Source organism: Artemia sp. Qi Xiang Cuo, chromosome 13, assembly GCF_049724085.1.
Source record: "Artemia sp. Qi Xiang Cuo chromosome 13, ASM4972408v1, whole genome shotgun sequence".
Taxonomy (NCBI): domain Eukaryota; kingdom Metazoa; phylum Arthropoda; class Branchiopoda; order Anostraca; family Artemiidae; genus Artemia; species Artemia sp. Qi Xiang Cuo.
Genome location: NC_142806.1, coordinates 63,917,668 through 63,943,619, shown reverse-complemented (window position 1 = coordinate 63,943,619; position 25,952 = coordinate 63,917,668). Strand labels below are relative to the sequence as shown.

The following is a 25,952-nucleotide window of genomic DNA, read 5'->3' as shown; positions in this document are numbered from 1 at the left end:
TGCCTTTTTGCGAATTAGCATTAACACAGTGCATTTTGATTTAATATTAAGGCAATATTTAGTTTTTAAACATAAAGACAAATGGGAGGGTGGGAGTGCTAGGAGGATTAGTTGCCCTCCAATCACTTTCGACGATTAAAAAGGGCATCAGCCCTTTCCATTTTCAATCGAACGAGCCCTTTTTGAAGTTCCTACGACAACTCCTTTTATACAAAGTGCCCTAGTTTAAACAACAACAACAACAAAAATCATACATTATACCCACATCGATCTTTACTAAAAGAATTTCAAGCCTTCCAATCACTTTTGACTAGTAAAAAGGGCACTAAGCCTTTCGATTTCCAATCCAATGAGCCCTTTTTGAGTTTCTACAACAACGCTTTCTATAAACACATTATATGCCCTGGGGCATAAATTACAATCCTTACCCTAAGGGCTGTGAGAGTGGTTGTCATCCTTTAAGACAGAATTTCCAGAAATTTCAACTACGATACTCAAAATGGCAATCTAAAAATTTTGATTGGATGTGTTTTGGAAAATGATGGGCGTCAGAAAGACGTTAGTCGCTCTCCACTCGCATTCGACTATTAAAAAGGGCAATTTTCAATTTCCAAACAAATGAGCCCTTTTTTAAACTTTCTATATAAACCATTTGCCCCCAGGGCATAACTTCCTACCCTTGCACTGAGGGCTCTGAGGGGGTTATCATCCTAAAAGACCTAGTTTTCTAAAACTTTTGACTACATTGAACAAAATGGATATCTCAATATGTGTTTGGGGAAATGAGGGGAGTGATATGGGGGTTAGTTGCCTTTCAATCACTTTCGAATATTAAAAGACCTTTCAATTTCTAATTGAATGAGCCTTCTTTGATGTTTTACAACATCGCTTTCTGCAAAAACCTTACATTCCACCAGGGCATAACTTACAACTCTTGCCCTGAGGGCTGTAGGGGGGAAGGGATGCCATCCTTAAAGATCTAATTTCCAAAACTTTCAACTACATTGAATTAAATGGATGTTTTTGGGGAAAAGGTGGGCGTGAGAGGGGGGTTAGTTGCCCTCAAATCACTTTCGACTATTAAAAAGGGCACTAGTCCTTTGCATATCCAACCAAAAGAGCTCTTTTTCAAGTTTCTACGACAAAGATTTCAATAAAATCTTATATGCCCCCAGGGCATAACTTATAACCCTTGCCTGTGGGGGGGCTGTCCTGCTCAAAGGTACAGTTTCCTGAACTTTAAACTGTGTGAAACAAAATGGCTATCTCAAAATTGTGATTGGATGTCATCTATCTCAAAACCTTATATGCCCTCAGGGCATAGCTTAAGCGTGATAGGGAGCTTAGTTGCCCTCAAATCACTTTCGACTAACAAAAAAGCACTAGCCCTTTCAATTTCGGTTTGAATGGGCCTTTTCTGAAGTTTATACGACAACGGTTTCTATAAGAACCTTATATTTCCCCAGGGCATAACTTTCAGCCCTTGCCCTGAGGGCTGTGAAGGGAATATCCTCCTCAAAAACGTAAATTCTATCTGGAAATCAACTACGCTGAACGAAATGGCTCTCTAAAGGGGGGTTAGTTGCCCTCCAATCACTTTTGACTATTAAAAAGGGCATCAGCCCTTTCCATTTTAAATCGAATGAGCCCTTCTCGAAGTTCCTACGACAACTCCATCGATACAAAGGGCCCTGGTCTAAACAGAAAAAACCACAAAAATCATAGGCAGATACACAAATGAATGTGCATTGTCAGTTTAATATACATATACTAATATTTAGTAATCCATATGTTAATATTATTTGATTTATTAAAGTTATAAAAGTAAAAACATTTATATTTTTTCACTAAAGTGCAAATTTTGTTCTGGCGTTGGGAAGGTGGGGGTTTTGCACCCAACTTATGCTAATTTCTGCTCGTTTTGAGTTTGACTCGGCTAATTATTGTAATTTCTGTTCGTTTTTTGTTTCATTTATTTATCAATGCGGATTTGTGGTAGTTTCACACTGAAGACTGTAGGAGGAGTGTCCTGCTCAAACGTATAATTTCCTAAACTTTAAACTGCGTGGAACAAAATGGCTATCTCAAAATTTTGATTGGATGTGTTTGGGGAAATGGTGGGCGTGGAAGGGGTGTTAGTTGCCTTCCAATAACTTTAGACTTGTAAAAAGGGAACTAGCCATTTCAATTTCCAATCAAATTAGCCCTTTTTGAAGTTTCTACGACAGCGCATTCTCTAAAAACCTTATATGCCTCCAGGGTATAACTTACAACCCTTGCCCTGACGGCTGTGGGGGGTGTTGTCATCCTCCAAGACCTAATTTCCAAAATTTTAAACTACGTTGAACAAAATGGCTATCTCAAAATTTTGATTGGATGTGCTTGGGGAAAAGGTGGTTGTGAGAGGGGGGTTAGCCCTCCAATCAATTTCGACTATTAAAAAGGGCACTAGCCCTTTGAATTTCTGTTCGAATGAGCCTTTTTTAAAATTTCTACGACAACGCTTTTTATAAGAACCTTATATGCCCCCAAGGCATAAATTACAACCCTTGCCCTGAGGGCTGTGGATAGTGTCCTTCTCAAAACATAATTTCTATTTGGAAATCAACTACGCTAAACAAAATGGCTATCTAAAAATTTTGATTGGATGTGTTTGGGGAAAAGGTGGGCGTGAGAGGGGAGTTAGTTGCCCTCCAATCACTTTCGACTATTAAAAAGGGCACTAGCCCTTTTAATTTCCAATCGAATGAGCCCTTTTTCAAGTTTTTCGACAAAGATTTCAATAAAAACTTATATTCCTTCAGGGCATAACTTATAACCCTTGTCCTGAAGACTGGGGGGGGATTGTCCTTCTCTAGCCAAGAACTAACGCGTTTTACGACAGCTTGTTCTATAAAAACCTTTTATGCCCCCAGGGAATAACTTACAACCCTTGCCCTGAGGGCTGTGGTGGGTTGTCATCCTTGAAGACCTAATTTCCAGAACTTTCAACTAAGTTGAACAAAATGGCTATCTTAAATTTTTGATTGGATATGTTTGGGGAAAAGGTGGGCGTCAGAGGGGGTTAGTTTCCCTCCAGTAAATTTTGACTATTAAAAAGGCCACTCTCCTTTTGAATTTCCATTCGAATGAGACTTTTTTGAAATTTCTACGACAACGCTTTCTATAAGAATCTTATATGCCCCCAAGGCATAAATTACAACCCTTGGCCTGACGGTTGTGGGGGAGTGTCCTTCTAGAAAACATAATTTCTATGTGGAAATCGACTACGTTAAACAAAATGGCTATCTAAAAATTTTGATTGGATGTGTTTGGGGAAATATTGGGCGTGGAATGAGTGTTAGTTGCCTTCCAATCACTTTCGACTATTAAAAAGGGCACTAGCCATTTCAATTTCCAATTGAATGAGCCCTTTTTGAAGTTTCTACGACAACGCGTTCTATAAAAACCTTATATGCCCCCAGGTCACAATTTACAACCCTTGCCCTGAGGGCTGTGGGGGGTTGTCATCCTCAAAGACATAATTTACAGAACTTTCAACTACGTTGAACAAAATGGCTGTCTTAAATTTTGATTGGATTTGTTTGGGGAAAAGGTGGGCGTGAGAGGGGGTTAGTTGTCCTCCAATCACTTTCGACTATTAAGAAGGGCATTATCCCTTTGAATTTCCAATCGAATTAGCCTTTTTTTAAAGTTTCTACGACAATGATTTCTGTAAGAACCTTATATGCACCCTGGGCATATCTTATAACCCTTGCCCTGAGGGCTGTGGGGGAGTGTCCTCCTCAAAAAATATGTTCTATTTTGAAATCAACCACGCTGAACATAAAGGCTATCTCAAAATTTTGATTGGATGTGTCTCGGGAAATGGTGGGCGTGGAAGGGGTGTTAGTTGCCTTCCAATCACTTTCGACTATTAAACAGGGCACACGCCACACTAATTTGAAATTGAATGAATCCCTTTCGAAGTTTCTACGACAAATTCTTCGATACGAAGTGCCTTGGTCTAAAGGAAAAATTCATAAGTAATACATTGTGCAAACATCGTTCTTATATACCCCCAGGGCATAACTTAAACCCTTGCCCTGAGGTTGTGGGATAGTGTCCCCCTCAAAAACATAATTTCTATCTGGAAATCAATTACGCTGAACAAAATGAATATTTCAAAATTTTGATTGGATATGTTTGGGGAAATGGTGGGCGTGAGAGTGGAGTTAGTTGCCCTTCAATCACTTTCGAATAATAAAAGGACACGAGCCCTTTCAATTTCTAATTGAATGAGCCCTTTTTAATGTTTTTAGAACATGGCTTTCTATTAAAACCTTACATGCCCCCGGGGTATGACTTACAACCCTTTCCCTGAGGGCGGTGGGGGGGGGGGGGTTAATCCTTAAAGACCTAATTTCCAAAACTTTCAACAACGTTGAATAAAATGGCTGTCTAAAAATTTGATGGGCTGTGTTTGGGGAAAAGGTGGGCGTGAGCGGGGGGTTAGTTGCCCTCCAATTACTTTCAACTATTAAAAAGGGCACTATCCCTTTGAACTTCCAATCAAATAAGCCTTTTTTGAATTTTATACGACAATACTTTCTATAAGAACCTTATATGCCCCCAGGGCATAACTTACGACCCTTGCCCTGAGGGCTGTGGAGGGAGTGTCCTCCTCAAAAACATAAATTCTATCTGGAAATCAATTACGCTGAACAAAATGTCTTTCTAAAAATCTTTATTGGATGTGTTCGGGGAAAAGGTGGGTGTGAGAGGGGGGTTAGGTGCCCTCAAACCACTTTCGGCTATTAAAAAAGGCAATAGCCCTTTGAATTTCCAATCGAATGAGTCTTTTTTCAAGTTTCTGCGACAAAGATTTCAATAAAAACGTATATGCCTCCAGGGCGTAACTTATAAGCCTTGCCCTGAAGACTGTGGGGGGAATGTCCTGCTCAAAGGTATAATTTCCTGAACATTAAATAGCGTGGAACAAAATGGCTATCTCAAAATTATGATCAGATGTGTTTTTTGAAATGGAGGGCGTGGAAGGGGTGTTAGTTGCCTTCCAATCCCTTTCGACTATTAAAAGGGTACTAGCCATTTCATTTTCCAATCGAATGAGCCCTTTTTAAAGTTTCTACGACAACGCGTTGTATAAAAGCCTTATATGCCCCCAGGGCAAAACTTTTTACCCTTGCCCTGAGGGCTGGGGGAGTTGTCATCCTCGAAGACCTAATATCCAGAAATTTTAACTACGTTTAACAAAATGGCTATCTTAAAATTTTGATTGGGTGTGTTTGGGGAAAAGGTGGGCGTGAGAAAGGGGTTAGTTGCCCTCCAAACACTTTCGACTATTAAACAGGGCATTACCCCTTTGAATTTCCAATCCAATTAGCCTTTTTTGAAGTTTCTACGACAATGATTTCTATTAGAACCTTAGATGCCCCAAGGGCATAACTTACAACCCTTGCCCTGAGGGCTGTGGGAGAGTGTCCTCGTCAAAAAATATGTTCTATTTGGAAATCAACCACGCTGAAGAAAATGGCTATCTCAAAATTTTGATTGGATGTGTCTCGGGAAATGGTGGGCCTGGAAGGGGTGTTAGTTGCCTTCCAATAACTTTAGACTATTAAACAGGGCACACGCCACTCTAATTTCCAAGTGAATGAGCCCCTTTCAAAGTTTCTACGACAACTTCTTCGATGCGAAGTGCCCTGGTCTAAAGGAAGAAATCATAAGTAATACATTGTGCCAAAATCGTTCATATAAGCCCCCAGGGCATAACTTAAACCCTTGCCCTGAGGGTTGTGGGATAGGGTCCTCCTCAAAAACATAATTTCTATATGGAAATCAATTACGCTGAACAAAATGACTATCTCAAAATTTTGATTGGATATGTTTGGGGAAATGTTAGGCGTAAGAGGGGGGTTAGTTGACCTTCAATCACTTTCGAATATTAAAAGGGCACGAGCCCTTTCAATTTCTAATTGAATGAACCCTTTTTGATGTTTTTAGAACATCGATTTCTATAAAAACCTCACATGTCCCCAGGGTATGACTTACAACCCTTTCCCTGAGGGCTCTGTGTGTGGGGGGGGGAGGGGGTGTCATCCTTAAAGACCTAATTTCCAAAACTTCCAACTACGTTGAATAAAATAGCTATCTAAAAATTTTGATTGAATGTGTTTAGGGAAAAGGTTTGCGTGAAAGGGGGGCTAGTTGCCCTCAAATCACTTTCGACTATTGAAAAGGGCACTAGCTCTTTGAATTTCCAATCGAAAGAGCTCTTTTTCAAGTTTCTACGACAAAGATTTCAATAAAAACGTATATGGCCCCAAGAAATAACTTATAACCCTTGCTCTGAAGACTGTCGGGGGAGTGTCCTGCTCAAACGTATAATTCCCTGAACTTTCAACTGCGTGAAACAAAATGGCTATCTCAAAATTTTGATTGGATGTGTTTGGAGAAATGGTGGGCGTGGAAGGGGTGTTAGTTGCCTTCCAATAACTTTAGACTAGTAAAAAGGGAACTAGCCATTTCAATTTCCAATCAAATTAGCCCTTTTTGAAGTTTCTACGACAGCGCATTCTCTAAAATCTTATATGCCCCCAGGGTATAACTTACAACCCTTGCCCTGACGGCTGTGGGGGATGTTGTCATCCTCAAAGACCTAATTTCCAAAATTTTAAACTACGTTGAACAAAATGGCTATCTTAAAATTTTGATTGGATGTGCTTGGGGAAAAGGTGGTTGTGAGAGGGGGGTTAGCCCTCCAATCAATTTCGACTATTAAAAAGGGCACTAGCCCTTTGAATTTCCATTCGAATGAGCCTTTTTTAAAATTTCTACGACAACGCTTTTTATAAGAACCTTATATGCCCCCAAGGCATAAATTACAACCCTTGCCCTGAGGGCTGTGGATAGTGTCCTTCTCAAAACATAATTTCTATTTGGAAATCAACTACGCTAAACAAAATAGCAGTCTAAAAGTTTTGATTGAATGTGTTTGGGGAAATGGTGGGTGTGAGAGGTGAGTTATTTGCCTTTCAATCACTTCCGACTATTAAAAAGGGCACTAGCCCTTTTAATTTCCAATCGAATGAGCCCTTTTTCAAGTTTTTCGACAAAGATTTCAATAAAAACTTATATTCCTTCAGGGCATAACTTATAACCCTTGTCCTGAAGACTTTGGTGGGGAGTGTCCTTCTCTAGCCGAGAACTAACGCGTTTTACGACAGCGTGTTCTATAAAAACCTTTTATGCCCCCAGGGCGTAACTTACAACCCTTGCCCTGAGGGCTGTGGTGGGTTGTCATCCTCGAAGACCTAATTTCTAGAACTTTCAACTACGTTGAACAAAATGGCTGTCTTAAATTTTTATTGGATGTATTTGGGAAAAAGGTGGGCGTCAGAAGGGGGTTTGTTGCCCTCCAATCACTTTCGACTATTAAAAAAGGCATTATCAATTGAAAATCAATCAATAACTGGAAATCAATTACGCTGAACAAAATGAATATCTCAAAATTTTGATTGGATGTGTTTGGGGAAATGGTGGGCGTGAGAGGGGGGTTAGTTGCCCTTCAATCACTTTCGAATATAAAAAGGGCACGAGCCCTTTCAATTTCTAATTGAATGAGTCCTTTTTGAAGTTTTTAGAACATCGCTTTCTATAAAAACCTTACATGTTCCCAGGGCATGACTTACAACCTTTTCCCTGAGGGATGTGGGGGGTGAGGGTTTGTCATCCTTAAAGACCTAATTGCCAAAACTTTCAAATTAGGTTGAATAAAATGGCTAACTAAATATTTTGATTGGATGTGTTTGGGGAAAAGGTGGGCGTGAGAAGGGGGTTAGTTGCCCTCAAATCACTTTCGACTATTAAAAAGGGCACTAGCCCTTTGAATTTTCAATCAGAAGAGCTATTTTTCAAGTTTCTACGACAAAAATTTCAATAAAAACGTATATGCCCCCAAGGAATTACTTATAACCCTTGCTCTGAAGACTGTCGGGGGAGTATCCCGCTCCAAGGTATAATTCCCTGAACTTTAAAATGCGTTAAAGAAAATGGCTATCTCAAAATTTTGATTAGATGTGTTTGGGGAAATGGTGGGCGTGTAAGGGGTGTTTGTTGCCATCCAATCACTTTCGACTAGTAAAAAGGGCACTAGCCATTTCAATTTCCAATCGAATGAGCCCTTTTTGAAGTTTCTACGACAACGCATTCTGTAAAAACCTTATATGCCCCCAGGCATAACTTACAACCCGTGCCCTGAGGGCTGTTGTGTGGGGGGGGGGAGGGTTGTCATCCTCAAAGACCTAATTTCCAAAATTTTAAACTACGTAAATACATTCCTAGATTTTGTCCTGGTCCTCCTTTGGAAAATTTATCCTCTAAGGTATTTACATCCAAGGAACTAAGTATTCTTTCAAAAGGACCAAAATTTGCAATGGCTCAAACACACGTAAATACTTCAGAAATTATTACGGGCGTGGAGTCTGTTATTTTGAGCTCTCATGGTAAAGTCGAAAATCTAGACCTACTTAGAGGTGATATTGTAAAGAGTATTTTTTATTATTTTCCATCTTAGTCACTTTTAACTCAATAAATGGAATAAATTGAAACCATCCGAAATTAAAATAATGATAAAAACACAGTCATTACGAAAGCGGACAAAGTAAACACATTTGTTATTATGAATTTTGCAGATTATGAATTAAAAGTTAACACCCTTTTAATTTATAAAAATATTTACAAAGAAATAAATTTTGATCCCATTGACAAATACACAAGGAATTTGAGAACTGAATGATGAATGTTAATAGACACGACACTAATAAATCATCAAATGCACAGAAAATTTTACCCCAAAGGCTGTTCAGCCCCTCAGTTTTATGGTCTACCTAGAATCCATAAGAAACATATCCCGTTACGTCCAATTGTAGCATGCTATAGTTCTCCAGCTACGGGTATAAGAAGTTTCTTAACCACAATTTTTAAGCCTCTTTTAAGCACACAGAAATCCTATATTAAAAACTCCATAGATCTTGTTGAGAAGTTAAAAAATCAAAGTACAACAGAAAATACCGTTTTATCTAGTTTTGATGCAGTTTCTATGTACACTTCATGAGATGTTCATAAATGTGATCAGGACTTACAAAGAAAATTCTAATAAAATTCAACTATTTAGTATTACAAATTACTGGAAATGAACACTATAATTAACCCGGTTCGTAATTGCAACACGCACTCCTGGTTTTTTAAATTCCAAAACAAATGTTATCTGCATATAATGGGCTTATCCCTTGGCACTGTCTTGTCTCCTTATTTTACAAACTTTTACATGGATTTCATAGAACAGTCTGCTTTGAATAGTTTCCACTTAAAACACTCCATCTGGTTTCGTTTTGTTGATGATATCGTTTCTGTTTGGGAACATGGACAAGACTCTCTAAGAGATTTTTTTGGCACATTTGAACTCTATTGATTCGAATCTCCAGTTCACAATGGAGCTCGAAGATTCAGGTAAGCTGCCTTTCTTAGATGTTCTGATTATAAAAACTAATCCTGGTCTTGAATTTTCTATATATAGAAAACCGACTCATAATGATCGATATCTACATTTCTCTTCCCATCACCCTACTTCTGTAAAAAGAGTGGTAATAATCTCTTTAGTCGACAGAGTTTTAAAAATTTGTTCCAGTAATCATATAAATTCTGAACTAAATTATGTCAATGATATTCTTTTTTTCAATGTTGATACAATCACACTAACTTAAAGTTTTTTATTTATACTATCAAAAAAGATAACCGAACGACAGAGTAATCAAGTTCCCAAATATTCATTGAATACGGCTCGTGAGAAAAAAACTTTCATTGACTCACCGTAAATACCGCAACTTTGCGATAGACTTAGAAAATTATACAAAAAACATAAAATTTATGTGTATTTATGACACAAACACAGGATTGAACATTTTTTTCACTCGGGAAAGGATAAAACAGACCCTGTACTGGGTAGTGGTGTCTACAGAATCCCGTGTTCTTGTGGAAAATTTTACATTGGTAGAACCCATCAACAACTAGGTGAACGTTTGCATGAGCACAAAATTTCAATAGATAAGTCCCTGAGATTAAAAAATAACAATGACAACTTTGATTCGGCATTGGCTTCGCATATTTTCGTAAACCCGACCCATCTAGTTTTGTTTGACGAGGCAACTTTAATATCAACTGTTAATGTCGTACCACAAACTTTTAAGGAGTTAATTGAGATAAAAAAATATATTAACCAAAATTTATCAATAAATAGAGATACTGGAGATATTTCATTAAGCCCAATTTACGACAGTTTAATATTGAAGGACTCTATCAATATTTTCACCCGAAAAAACTTAAAAGAACCTATTTGCATATCTAATGAAAACCGAAATTGTAGACCAGCCAAAATTAATGCAAGACGAAAGATCCTTCCACAATCATCTTGGTAAATTTTATTTTCATTGATTCCTGCCTGGTTTTTTATTCAGTGTCTATTCTGTCTTTGTACAGGAAACTTCGAATGGTTAGATTATCGTTTTTTTTTTATTCTCTTTTTTGTTTTTGTTTAGCACTGAGGACGACTTGGCGGTGGTCCTTGTCGAAATATTTGCTTATATTTTGTCTTCTTCATGGTTCGCTGGCTGACAAAATCGTCGTTTTTTCACCCTTTTTGATTTTATTTTTCATTTTGTTACTTTCTCTCTTCTCTGAGTTTCGTTTAAACTACGTTGAACAAAATGGCTATCTTAAAATTTTGATTGGATGTGCTTGGGGAAAAGGTGGTTGTGAGAGGGTAGTTAGTTGCCCTCTAATCAATTTCGACTATTAAAAAGGGCACTAGAGCCTTGAATTTCCATTCGAATGAGCCTTTTTTGGAGTTTCTACGACAACGCTTTCGATAAGAACCTTATATGCCCCCAAAGCATTACTTACAACCCTTGCCCTGAATAATACATTGTGCCAACATCGTTTTTTACTTAGGCAGCGCGATGGCGCTGCCTATGATTTTTCCAAACAATTTTAATTCAAGTTTTTCCAATTTTCAGATAAGCAATTCTGGTCTAGAATGATGATTTGTTTCATCTGTAACACACAAAAAAACACTCGAAGTGGACAAGAACGTTTTTATAACTGAAGTAGGATTGAGAAGCATAGACGAATCAAGTAAAAAGTGAAAACAAACTGATTCGATAACTGTTGGGGAGGATTGTTTTCAGAAGTCATGCTGATGTTGTTAAACAAATGCAAAGACCACTGACCAGCACTTTCGATTCTTAGTTAAGCAAAATGAGTCCCAGAGCAGGAGTTCAACTCGCCTGACAGAACAATTCGATTTCAAAACCGATTAATTAATTTGTTCGAACAGAGTGGTTTTCGAGAAGACTCACAAGAAATAAAACAGTTTTCGCGTTCGTACAACAGAGTTCGGTGAGATACTGGCGGCACTTTGTCAAAAGCGAAATGATCACTGGTCTGAGAAATTTCACGGCTGAATTCTAACAGCGATTTTTGATCCGCATGCAGCAGACGTTTTATACCACAGAACAAGTTACTGAAACTTTGCATCTGGCAACATCCTCCCTTTGAAACATGCAGGAAATCTGACTGACGAACTCAAAACAAAGAGAGGTAGGAGAGTAAACATGAATCAAAGGGCAAGCATTTAAATAGGTCACGCGGTTATTTGAAGCCAATGATGACGGACAGTTAACAGTTCGTGATTTGGTCAACACGATTAGTGACTTTTTCTGCAATTGGGAAGAGCCTATTTATAGCCAATTTTACAGGAAGAATCTCGTCAAGAAGAGGTTTTGCAATGGAGTGGTGATTGCAGATAATGAACATTTTTATGAGTGACATAATGGCTGAGGAGTGACATAAAATATATCCCTCAAGATATGACTAGGTATGTTGAGAAAGACAGCCTGAAAAATCTCGAAAAAAATTTGAACTACCTGCCCCAGACTTTGAAGTTCTTCCTGGAAAACTTGTTCGTGGGCAAAAATACTAAACTGAAAACAGCTGCCATTGGCCAAAGCATCATGCAAGTCACTCGACCTAGGGCCTTTAAACTTCACCTTCAAGTAGTACTCGCTGTCAACGTTCATCATCAGCAAGGAGGCCGTAACCTAGTTGATAATCTCAGCACTGTGGAGTTCTGTTCATCCTGCTACGAGACCAGATTATTTGAGTTAAATGCTTCAGTGTCTTCAAAAATTGAAAAATAGGGGTTGCCAGCCATGTTCTGTATGCGTCACGTTGCTGACAACGCGGATTGCATCGCAACAACGATCGATGGAAACAACACGATCGACGCTATAGGACTGTTAGTTGCAGTTATGCCACGACTTAAGTCGTCACAAACGCTCAATCGACGAAAAACAGTGAGAGTGACAGGGATACTGAAGTTGGAAGAAAAACCTATTCTGTACTGCAGAAATTCAATTAGCAAGCCTTCCATCCTATATCAGAAACTACCGAGGCTTTTTGCACCAGATCCTTCGCGCAATCTGTCTCTTTTGTGGAAGATTTCAAGACAGTCCCGCGTCCCCATCCTAAGTTGGCAACAAACACTACTGACTATTTTTCCCTTCAATGAACCATCGGTTTACCCTAGAAAGATCTCGGTGATCTTTAGGCTGATTATTGATCCTAGCCCGGTTGATCCGACCTGTATTTATGCTACCCTTCATTTCGAGAATGCCCAGTGTGAGAAATACGGCACCGTGCCAGTTCTGACAATTGATTAGCCACTTCACTGGGAATCAGTGAATATCATAGAGGTTTAATTCAATACAAAGTACTTTTAAACGCACAGTCTTAGTCTTGGCACAGTTTAACGTTAGAATGAGCTTCTTAGTAGCCGCTGAGTATCTGTTGCAAGCTTCTGGTTGGCAGAAAATCATGAAAATGATATGTGCATCGAATACCATTCAGCAGATTCTCTGCAGAAAAACATATTCTCGTTCAAAAGAATTATAAAAAAAAAAAAACCTTAATGTCACCTTTAAAAATTCTGATCAAATACAGGGCTTTTTCAACAACGGCAAAGATAAAACCATCCCCATTCGGGGCTACGCCAAAGCCTTGAGACTTTTGATTCTGCCTTGGCTTAACATGTTTGGGACAATCTGCAACATTTCATTTTACTTGATAACACCTCCATTATTGCCCCGTTAAAGGTCCCATGAAAGTTTTTAGGGAGGCAGTTGAAATAAAAAAGCACATAAACCAAAGGATAACCCTCAGTAGAGACACTGAAGAAACTTATCTAATCCCCATTTATAATTAACTTATTAGTTCTGATCGTTTTTATGTCAATAAAAAAAAATCATGTTTTACAACCTAACAGAATCTGTGATCATATCTTACCTGGGAACCGATTGGCTTTTAAAAATACTGTAAACAAATTGAAAGATTGAATTGCCATTCAGTATTGAATTTTAGTTCAGTTACCATTTCACCGTTACTTCAAGAGGTTCTTCCAATTTAGTTTTTGTGTTTATTTTAAGGTTTTTTTATATTATCTTCGGATTTTTATCGGTATTTTTCTATTATTCTGCGCTGAGAATGGTCAAGCGAAGTCCTTACCTAAACATTTACATTGTAATCTGAGTTTTTTTCACTGGCTGTTTCTATCCTCGTTTTTTCTTCTTTACAGTTTTTTATTGTTTTGTCATGATTAGCCAGTGTGGTCTCAGAAATTGTTTACGATTGTGATGACTGTGGTAGAGCAGGTAGAACTCCGACCCACTGTCTTAATAGGAGAAGATATGGAGTTGCTAGTCCTTTTACTGCACCAGACGAAGCGAGACTGTAAAGCGATGTTTTCTTTTCCGAGTCAAAGTCACGGAAAACTAGAGGCCGAATTTGGGATATATTGGTAGCTAAACTAAAACCTGGTGATACCTTTTGTGACCAAATTCTTTTCGTCCATGCCTGTATCGGATGTTATTCAACTTCGTGAATTTATGCCCTTGGAAAATTTACACCACTTAACCAAGCGAAAAAGAAGAAAAACTTCCAGGATATCACCGGACTATTCCTACATTTAGCTTCTACTAAAGACGACATTAGCAAAGTTGGAGAGAAGGCGATGCTTATATTGTTTAAGGCTGCAGTAAATGAAGCACGTCTTGACCAGTCCACTTCAGGAAATTCTTTTAAAAAGTTGAAAGTTTTGGGAAGTATGCAGAGGCAAAAACACTCCCACCAACAAGAAATGCTTGCAAGTATCATTCACTTCGAGCATATTTCCAAGTACAATCACAGCAAAATGTTGAGTGTCCACTGGATGCTTTGGAGTTTTGTTGGATTGTACGGCAAGAAGAATTACAACCTGTGTGTTCAGATAGATCACCGGCACCGCCTTCTCTTCTCTCAGTGTTCCCCTGTAATTGTAAAAACGAGTGTTCGATGCTGCGATGTTCTTGCAAAAAGCATGGCTTAAAATGTACCTGGGCTTGTGGCAATTGTAAAGGAATATGCTATTCTAACTGTAAAACAGCTGCTGCCAGAAACCATGAAGACGATGAAAGCGAAGAAGAAGGCCAAATTTTTGAATAGCTTTAGCACTGTCCAATGAATCTCTGTGAAATGATATACTTTACCACTGTCCTATGAATCTCTGTGAAAATCTTAAAAATGACATACCTGATCACATTTGCTGGTATTTATTCAGTCAACAGTTTTCCCTCAACCTCAAATTCAACCTTTAAAAAATCAAACTTGAGAAATAGCTAGAATAGTAAAGTTTTTAGATTCGGAATCAGTACATATTTTTTGGGTGGGTAGTGAAAGAATCCTTTGTATAGCAATTTGTTTGATGTTGACCCCTTTTTTCCCACGTTTCCTAGATTATTTATTTTCCAATGAAAAAAGACTATCTCCACAAAAACGATTAGGATCTTATTTAAAAACTTTTTCACAAAATAAGCTATTCTAACAAAAGTAAAGAGCTACATTAAATTAAAAAAAAAGTCAAATAATTTTCCAATTTCAAAACTACCACACATCCCCATCAATAAATAAATGAAACCCAAAACGAACAGAAATTACAATAAATAATTTTCCAATTTCAAAACTACCACAGATAAACATCAATAAATTAACGAAGCCCAAAACGAACCGAAATTACAATAAATAATCGAGACAAACTCAAAACAAGTAGAAACAAAGAAGATTAGGGTTGCCCCCCCTGCCCTCTGAAGACCAGAGCATGATTTGCCATTACTGAAAACAAAGGCCATTTTAAAGGTTTTCACTATTTTAGCTTTATTAAGTCCAAAGTTATTAAGACTAAGTAATAAATATCCGTATACACACACACACACACACACACACACACACACACACACACACACACACACACACACACACACACACACACACACACACACACACACACACACACACACACACACACACACACTATATATATATATATATATATATATATATATATATATATATATATATATATATATATATATATATATATATATATATATATATTTTATTATCTATCTATTTCTATTTCTATTTTTTTTTTTATCTTTTTTTTTTTTTTTTTTTTTTTTTGAAATTATTGTATTTAATTTATTTTTTTTTATATATATATATATATATATATATATATATATATATATATATATATATATATATATATATATATATATATATATATATATATATATATATATATATATATATATATATATATATATATATATATATATATATATATATATATATATATATATATTTATATATATATATAAATATATATATATATATATATATATATATATATATATATATATATATATGGCAATAATTGTGGCAATATAATTGGCGATAATTGGCAATAATTATATATATATATATATATATATATATATATATATATATATATATATATATATATATATATATATATACATAATAATAATATAATCTATATTGAAAACCCGTCGTATACAATAAATGTACAATGACAGAGTATACAAAAATACGAAAAGAGGAAACAAAACGATAATAATAACAACAAAAGCAACAACTTCTTAAATAGTATACAAAAAAGTACGAAAAGTGTAAACTGAAAGATATAATACTCAAAGATTACAACATGAACAACAACTACTTCGAAAACAGCAACAAAGACAACAACTTTTGAAAGGAGAAAAAAAAAAATAAATAAAAAATAAAAAGGGAAACAAGAGGGAAAAATTAAACAAGCAAACTTGCCCACTTGTGTTTTAGAATTGCTGGCTTTGTTTTTTGCCGGCTAATAAGTGTCTCAACAGCTAGATTTGGGTCCGCTAGGTTTTACTGCCGAACCAGAAAACTATTTTTTGTCCAAAGTGGCAATTTTAGTAAGTACTTGGCAAAATGGAAAAATAAAGAGCGGATTTTAGGCTTTTCACGTTTTTCCAATAAATTCCAGAAAGGGGTCACATATAATATATGTGGCACAGTGGTAGCGTTGTAAATACTTGCCAGTAGTGGACGGTTAAAGCTCAGAGTGCATTCAACGATCAAAGCATAGGAGCTGGATATTCGCTGTTCAAGATGTGAGATCAGGAGGGAACGGGTATGCTGCAATGAAGAACCTATTGGAAGCCCCAGATATACTATTTTATCAACTTGTTTTACTGAGCAATCACCTAGTGTGATATTAGTAGGAGGGTCATTCTTCCAATTATAAAACAAAGCTTCCGACTTTTGGGAGTTAAATCTCAGACCGACTTTCTCGTAGTTGGACTGCAGACATGAGAATATTTCTGAAAGGCGGTTAAGCGTCCGGCTGAGATTCAGCGTGTCATCGGCATAGCATACTAGGGAGATCTCAATGGAACTGAGAATGCATGATGAAGGACAGCTGTCTTGAGGTTCAATAATGTATTTATTGAAGAAATTGGGGGATAAAACTGCTCCCTGACGGGCACCTTTACGGACTGCGCTGGGTTGAGATTTCTTTGTCCAAGGGGCACGGGTTCGATCCCTGGCGTGGCCAGTTTCTTGGTTTGGGACGTGGGTCAGTGGTGTGACCCTGTAAGCTTAGCCAGAGTCAATCCAACTGTAAATTGGCACCTGGATAAATCTGTGGAGGGTAAGCAGGAAGGGTGAGCGAAACCACAGAATGGCTAGCTCCTCGCCCCTCATTGCACTTCCTGGCTGAAGGGCCACGAAACGGAGATCAGCACCACCGGTTTGGATCTTAAGGGTCTAGTACCGTCATACGTACGTACGTACGTACCTTTACGGACTGGTATCAAAGCTGACCGTGGGGCTGGCGGAAGGCCTTTATCGGGAGGGAGCTTGAGTCGCACGCGAAGGTGAGAATAAATATCACGGAAAGCCCGGATGATATTTGAGTTCACTCCTTTTTTAGCTGATTTTAGCAACATACGTGCATGAATCAATGAATCAAACGCTCTCTGCAGGTCTAAGCCCCCGATCGCTAGACTTTCTCCTGATTTGTGGGCATCCAGGAGTGCATATGCAATGACATGGAGCGCTTCCGCACAACCAATGCCGCGTTGGAAACCGAATTGTCTTGGTGGACCACAACACAGTTTTTCAAACTCATCTACGAATAAAAGTTCAAATAACTTGCAGAGAGTGGTAGCAACCGTGATTGGACGGAAAGAGGAGCATTGCATGGTAACTTTTCCTTTTTTAGGAACTGGCGTAAGATCTCCAATTGAGAAAGTGGTTGGGACAATACCCTGAATGAGGATAATCTGCATTAGGAGGGTTACATGATTAATGAGAGCGGGCCCACCACTTTTTAGATGGAGTGCACTGATCCCGTCAATCCCAAAAGATTGTTTAGGTTTTAGGTGAGTGATGGCCCTACATACAGCTCCCTCCGTTACAAGATAATCACTCTAAGGACAACTATCTAAGAAGTCGTCCAACTCAGCGTCGTATCTTTTGTTGAGGGCTGGATCAGGAGGTAAAAGTTCTAACCCATAATATGCATAACATTCAGAATCAGGGATTGAAGATGCGGATGAAGACTCATCGCTTTTAGAGGACAGAAAACGCCAAAGGAGAGAAGGATTAATTATGGCCCGTGTAGATTCGATATCAATCATCTTTTTTCTGTGAGCTTTTAGCTCCTTTGCGAATTTTCTTTTTGTGAGCAGGCGGATTGAATTGACTACCCCCGAACGGGGTCGTCCACAAAAACCCAAAGTTGAAGCCAAAATTTAGACTTAGAATGGGTATCCGCTAAATCTGGATTTTCAGACCAGCCAGGAAGGGTATGATGACGAGGTCTACTGAGTGGGACGGCAGCTCTTTCAGCACAGCAAAGGGTACGGCCAATTTCTGCGCAATAAAAGTCAACTGATAGTTGTGTTTCCTCCCTTGAAAGACCAGTTAATCCAGAGAGAAGATGGAAAGAGACACGGATCTTACTAAGGACTCTGGCGGCTTCTTCTTGAAATAAAACAGGGTAAATTTTACGCCAATCACGGCGAGACCTAGGAGGTGTTTTTGAAGTTGTTTGTGTTTGTGTATCTGAGCTGTGGCAAAGAATATCGGCTGAGAACAGTATTGATAAGTGATCAGACAGCTGAAAATCAAGCACAACCTTGACAGGCGAAATCCTGAGATTTGGGGACGCAACGACGTGATCGAGATCTGATGTGGACATTGAGGTGTGTACATGTGTAAAATTTAAATATTTGCACTTGAGGTCAAACTGGTCTCCAAAAATACTAAGCAACAACATAGAACATGAAGACGTGGATAAGAACAGTTCATTGAAATCGCAATTGAAGTCACAAACTAATATACATTGAAGGCTCAGCTATCTAATACATTTAATACGCTGGCCAAGTTTATCACTAGAACAATTAAAAGCGCGCCCCAAACGCTGATCATGGTAATTCGTAGGCAAATATACATTAATAAAAACACAGCCCTCAACACGAATCGCCAGAAAATTATCATTGACTTCAAATACACTAGATCTTATAGTCGAAATAAAAAAAGTGGCAATACCGCCGGAGGGTCGCCCTTTTCTACTTAGCTGCTTTGCTGAAACAGAATAAACCGATACTGAACTATTAAAACTAAGAATACTTTTACTGCGGCTTGTGACGAAGTGTTCTTGTAAACAGACAACTTCATTTTGCTAAAAAACAACATCTAAGATCGGAATTTTATTCGTGAACGAGCCATTAATGTTCCACGATAAACATTTAACTGCAGAAGCTTCAGATATCATTTCTTTTGTGGATTACTATTTAAGGGACATTTTACACTGTAACACGTGTGACTGCCGATTTTGCATTCAACGCAGAATGTCGGCTGTCTGCATGGTTCATCTCGCGTAGAACGATGTTAACTTGAGTCACATCTAGAGCATACAGGTTAAGCCGTACACTGGGAATCCAGATGACCGATTTTGTGACAGTTATAGCATCGTCTTGGCAAGAATTTAAACGGATCAGCAGGTAGATGCTCGTAGCCAATAATCACCGAATCACTCAGAAATTGTTGGAGCTCACTAAGAGTGTTAAAATACACTTTGAAAGAACGGGATTTTCCGCACTGTTCAGTCTTCGTACTATTCGGGATTAGATTTTTTAGTCCTTCACAGTTTATATCCTCATGGACATTTCGGAGCACAGCTCTACGCAGGGGCTCTTGAACAGCAATTTTAAGATCGGGTGTGGAAGATTTTGCTTCCTCAATGATTTTCATTGCTACAGCTTCTAACCTGACCACTAATTTTCATTCATTTTGAGAATTGTAAAGTTGACTCATATCATTTGTATTTTCACAAAAACTGTCTATGAAAGCTTTCCGGTCATTTGGGCCATTGAGCTCCTTATATAAATATATATATATATATATATATATATATATAACTGTCTATGAAAGCTTTGTGTGTCGTCTGTGTGTTTTCACAGAAACTGTCTATGAAAGCTTTCCGGTCATTTGGGCCATTGAGGTCCATATATATATATATATATATATATATATATATATATATATATATATATATATATATATATATATATATATATATATATATATATATATATATATATTTTTATATATATATATATATATATATATATATATATATATATATATATATATATATATATATATATATATATATATATATATATATATATATATATATATATATATATATATATATATATATATATGGCAATAATTGTGGATGTATATACTGATTCTATTTCTCAAAAATGGCTTCATATTTTTTCGGGAAAATTGGTATCTAGGGATATTTTCAAAGGCAGCACAATCGCGCTGCCTAAGTAAAGAACGATGTTGGAACAATGTATTTTTTTTTCTAGACCTGGGCACTTTGTATCGAAGGATTTGTCGTAGAAACTTCGAAAAGGTTTCACTTGATTGGATATTGGAGTTGCTTGTGCCCTTTTTAATAGTTGAAAGTGATTGGAAGGCCACTAACACCCCTTCCACACCCACCAATTCCCCTAATACATCCAATCAAAATTTTGAGATGTTTAGCGCAGTTGATTGCCACACAGAAATTATGTTTTTGAGGAGGACACTCCCCCACAACCATCAGGGCAAGGGTTGTAAGTTAAACCCTGGGGGCATATAAGGTTTTTATATAAAGCTTTGTCGTAGAAACTTCAAAAAGGGCTCATTCGATCGGAAATTCAAATAAGCTAGTGCCCTTTTTAATAGTCGAAAGTGACTCGAGGGCAACTCATTCCCCTCTCACGCCCACTTTTTCCCCAAACATATGCAATCAAAATTTTGAGATAGCCATTTTGTTCAACGTAGTTGAAGGTTCTGGAAATTAGGTCTTTATGGATAATAACCCCCCCCCCCCCCCAACCCTCAGGGCAAGGGCTGCAAGTTTTTGCCTGTGGCATATAAAGTTTTTTATAGAAAGTATTGTCATAGAAGCTTCAAAAAGGGCTCATCTAGTACCCTTTTTAATAGTCGAAAGTGATTGGAAGACATCTAACACTCCTTCCACGCCCACCATTTATCCAAACACATCCAATCAACATTTTGAGATAGCCATTTTGTTTAAAGTAGTTGAAAGGTCCGGAAATTATATATTTGAGTATGACACTCCATCACAGCCCTCAGGGCAAGGATTGTAAGTTATGCCCTGGGGGCATATAAAGTCTTTATTGAAAGTTCTTTCGTAGAAACTTGAAAAAGGGTTTATTTGATTGGAAATTCAAAGGGCTAGTGCCCTTTTTAATAGTCGAAAGTTATTGCAGGGCAACTAAACCCCCTCTCACACCCACCAATTCCCCAAACACATCCAATAAAAATTTTGAGATAGCCAATTTTTTCAACGTAGTTAAAAGTTTTGGAAATTGGGTCTTTGAGGATGATAACCCTCTCAGAGCCCTCAGGGCAAGGGTGATAAGTCGTGCCCTGGGGGCATATGAGGTTTTTATAGATAGTGATGTTGTAAAAAATTCAAAAGGGCTCATTTTATTGGAAATTGAAAGGGTTAGTGCCCTTTATAATAGTCGAAAGTGATTAGTGGGCAACTAACCCCCCTCTCACGCCCACCTTTTCCCCAAACACATCCAATCAAAATTTTTAGATAGCCAATTTGTTTAACGTATATAAAACTCTTGGATGTTAGGTCTTTGAGGATGGTAACCCCTCCCCCCCCCCCGAGGCCTCAGTGTAAGGGTTGTAAGTTATGCACTGGATGCATATAAGGTTTTATAGAAAGAGTTGTCGTAGAAACTTCAAAAAGGGCTCATTCGATTGGAAATTTAATAGTCAAAAATTTCGATTTTATAATCTAAAGTGATTGGAGGAATACTAACACCCTACCACGCCCGCCATTTCCCCAAAACCTCCAATAACAATTTTGAGATACCCATTTTGTTCATCGTAGTTGAAAAGTCTGAAAATTATGTCTTTGAGGATGACACACAGCCCTCAGGGCAAGGGTTGTAAGTTATGCCCTGGGGGCATGTAAGGTTTATATGCTTATATTTCCCCTGTTTTACCAATTTCTTAAGAATGACTCCTGAAAAAAAACGGCTATTTGATTAGAATAATAAGCTCTTTTAAAATTAAAAAGAAAATAGCGTAAAAAGCAATGTATTGAGGAGGGGCAACCTCCCTGATATATTTGATAATTTCTATTTTGTTAAGGTTTGTTAAGGTTTCTATTTTGATGCCAGGAAATCCGACTCCCCCTCCAAGGAAAATAACCTTTGCCAACAACAGATCATCAGTGAAATTTAACTCCCACGTGCCCCCCTCCAAGCCAGATAAATACCCCCCGAACATATCTGTATATTTTCCAATAGCCAATACTATATGTAAACAGTGAGTTTATCTTTTGAACTAATGACTGATACTTTTTGAACTTACGGACTAATAACTGCAGGCTACGTTATTAAATCTTTCAACCATGTCGACCAAAATGGTTACCTAAAAATTTGATCGGCCGACTTTGGGGGGAAAGTAAAGCTTGAAAGGAGGCTAGCCGCCCTCCAGTATTTTTGGTCATTTAAAAAGTGTACTAGGACTTTTGATTTCCGATCAAATGAGCCTTATCTTGATCGTCTAGCATCACTGTTTGTGATCACTCCTGGGAAAAACATACAAAAGAAAAACAAATAAACACACAACAGTGATCTTTCTTCTGGCAAAAAAAATGTAAAATTCTACATTTTTGTATGTAGGAGCTTGAAACCCTTACAGCAGGATTTTCTGATATGATGGATCTGATGGTGTTATTTTCAATAAAATCAACTGCTTTTGGGGTTGTTTTTTCTCTTTCAAAAGTAAGGTAAATTTTATCAGGCTCGTACTTTTGATGGGTATCATTAAACTTGATGAATTTTATATATTTTGAATAAGTATCAGAATTCGATTCTTTTGATGTATCCGTTGTTAGCCAGGCTTTTTTTTTATAGTTTTGACTGCTACTGAGCCGCATCACTCCTTACATATAGTTACTTATAGTTAAATCCTTACTTACAGAGGGGCCCCATTTGATTGGAAATTTATTTTCTAGTGTCCCTTTAAAGATCCAGAGTGATTGGAAGGCAGCCAACCCCTCCCCCTCCCATGCCCCTTATTGCTGCCCTTAAAAATAATGATCGATCTAGGAAAATAAAACAAGGAAACATAAAATAGTAATCAATCATGTTCCAATCTTTTCTGACAAATTAATCCCTCCTCTCATGAATGGTTTCTAATGGTATTAGCTTCCCCCAAGTATTCAATGCCAAATTATAAACGGCTAAAAGTCCAATGTTTATTTTTGCATAAAAATTTTGTTCCCACCGGAACATTGTGGGATAGATTAGTCTATTCTCGACTAAAGAAGAAATACGTTTTCAAAACAGTTTTGGCGGTGAAATATTAAAAATGTCTTATCATAGACCGTCATTTTGGAGGGTACCCAGAAACAGGGATGAATATGCAGAGTCGGTAAGGCACCATTTACATATATATATATATATATATATATATATATATATATATATATATATATATATATATATATATATATATATATATATATATATATATATATATATATATATATATAACTTTACAAATATATTTTACAAGTCACTTTTTCTATACTTGCACTCATTATAAAATCTATTTCTGATAAAATCGTAGTTTAACGGCTTCCCCCTAACTTGGAAAGTTGTTGAATGTGGCGAAGGACAATTCAAGAATATTGCTTAGGCGCGAATTAGGGTCCCAGAAAGATTTTCAAGCATCAACTTCTGCCTCACTTCCAACAGTATGTTGAATTTTCATGGCTTCGGAAAAATTTTTGCGAGGGAAATAAAACTATCTTAGACAGATCTAGATATAAAATAAGGGTCTGGGAAGAAGATTTTAAGCACATTTTCCCTCCCCTTCCCTGCTTATAATCTGTCATAACTTTGAAAATAAATTTCAAGTATTGGCTTAAGAGTCTGATTCTTAGGGAGTTTGCTCTGTCCAAGTGGTTCTCAAGATTTGAAGGAGGTTCTAAGCAGTAGTACCCATGAGTGTTGCTCAAGTGGATGTTATTTTTATTCGGGGGGGGGGGGGTTAACAAAAAAACTTTATAGAAAACAACGAAAATTTGTTTATATGTATTTTTTTTTTTACTTTGATGTGAGTCAGACAAAGATTATGGGGGGGGGGGATGTTCAAATCATGGAACCCCCTGGACACGGTCCTGCTTACGAGTAAAAAAGATGGAGAGGTATGAAGTCAAAAACTTAGTCTCAAACCCCTATTTTGGATGTAGATCTTTTTTTAAAGATGTGTTTTTTTTTGCAGGAATTTTGGTCGGGTCGGGGGGCTATCCCAGCCCCCTCAGGGATATCTATACTTTTTTCCCTCAGAAAATATTCCCGATCTACATCCAGTTACACACCGTACTAAAATTGGAGTAAAACATAACCTCTTTTAAGAAATTAATTAAAAAAACTTTTTCCACAAAATAAGTTTTTCAAAGAAAAGTAAAGAACTCCATTAAAAAAATGAGTAAATATAAAATCAAATAATCTACCAAGCGTCAAACTACCACAAGTCAGCATCAATAAATAAATGAAACCCAAAACGAACAGAAATCAAACAGTTCGTGGTAACGAACTGTAAGTAAGGAGGGACCCGGCTCAATGGTAACCGAAACTCTAGAAAACGGGATTTTGATTCCAATAGATACATCAAAAGAATCCAATTTTAACGCTGATTTCAAATATATAAGCTTTATCAAGTTTAGTCCTACCCATCAAGAGTTACACGCCTGAGAAAATCTGGCTGATTTTCGAAAAAAGGGGGGAAAGATCCCCTAAAAGTTATAGAACCTTAATGAAAATCATACCATCATATTCAGCGTATCAGAGAATCTTACTTTAGAGGTTTCAAGCTCTTTTCTACAAAAATGTGGAATTTTGCATTTATGCCAGAAGAAAGATCACGGATGCGTGTTTATTTGTTTATTTTTTTTTCCCAGGGGTGATCGTATCGACTAGCGGTCCTAGAATATCGTGAGAGGGCTCATTCTAACGGAAATTAAAAGTTGTAGTGCCCTTTTTAAGTGACCAAAAAAATGGAGGGCAACTAGGCACCCTCCCACGCTCATTTATTTCCAAAAGTCCCCAGATCAAAATTTTGAGATGGCCATTTTGTTCAGCATGATCGAAAATATGATAACTATGTCTTTTAGGATGACTTAATCCCCCGAAGTCCCCGGGGGGAGGGCTGAAAGTTATGAACTTTACCCGATGTTAACATATGGTATTGGTTATTGGGAAGTATACAGACGTTTTCAAGGGGGATTTTTTCTGGAAGTGTGGGGGGGTGTGGGTCGGGGGTTATATGGGAGGATCTTTCCATGAAAGAAGTTTTCATGGGGGACGGGATATTGCTATGAAAGGGGCATCGGATTTCCCAGCATTATTTAAAAAAAGATCAGAAATTAAATTAAAAAAAAAACAAGTTTTTCAACCGAAAGTAAGGAGCAACATCAAAATTTAAAACAAACATAAATTATTACGTATGTGATAGGGTTCACCCCCTATTTAGAACTTCGCTCTTTACTTAAAATATTTTTAAGTTACTTAATAAGAGCTATTAATTCTAATTAACTGCCTTTTTTATTAAGAGGTAATTTTTAAAGAATTGGGGCAAATTTCGAACTTTAGCGTAAAGAGCGAGGTATTGACTAGGGGGCGAACCCCCTAATATACGTATTAAAAATACATGAATATAGATGTTCGTTACGCAAGTTATTTTGTAAGTTACGTATATTTATTACTAATAAAAACGTTGGTAAATAAGATTAAACAAGTTTCGAGAAAGCTATTTAACTAAATAAAAGTAAAACTAATATGCAAATTTTTTTTTAATTATTCATATACGGTGAGCCAAAATCAAAAACTGCATTAATTCAA

At 37.2% G+C, this 25,952-nt stretch overlaps 1 protein-coding gene and 1 long non-coding RNA gene across 2 annotated transcripts in view; one reads left to right on the top strand and one right to left on the bottom strand.

Annotated features, from left to right (window-relative positions):
- Positions 1-25,952, bottom strand: part of LOC148945544 (uncharacterized) — a 105,062-nt gene that overhangs the window by 71,042 nt on the left and 8,068 nt on the right. The window lies entirely within an intron of this gene.
- Positions 23,351-25,952, top strand: part of LOC148945543 (PDZ and LIM domain protein 3-like) — a 128,980-nt gene continuing 126,378 nt past the window's right edge. Inside the window, exon 1 of the mRNA XM_089099140.1 lies at positions 23,351-23,478. Coding sequence (XP_088955266.1) covers positions 23,416-23,478 — 63 coding nt within the window. The 5' untranslated portion in view covers positions 23,351-23,415. The remainder of the gene's footprint in view (positions 23,479-25,952) is intronic.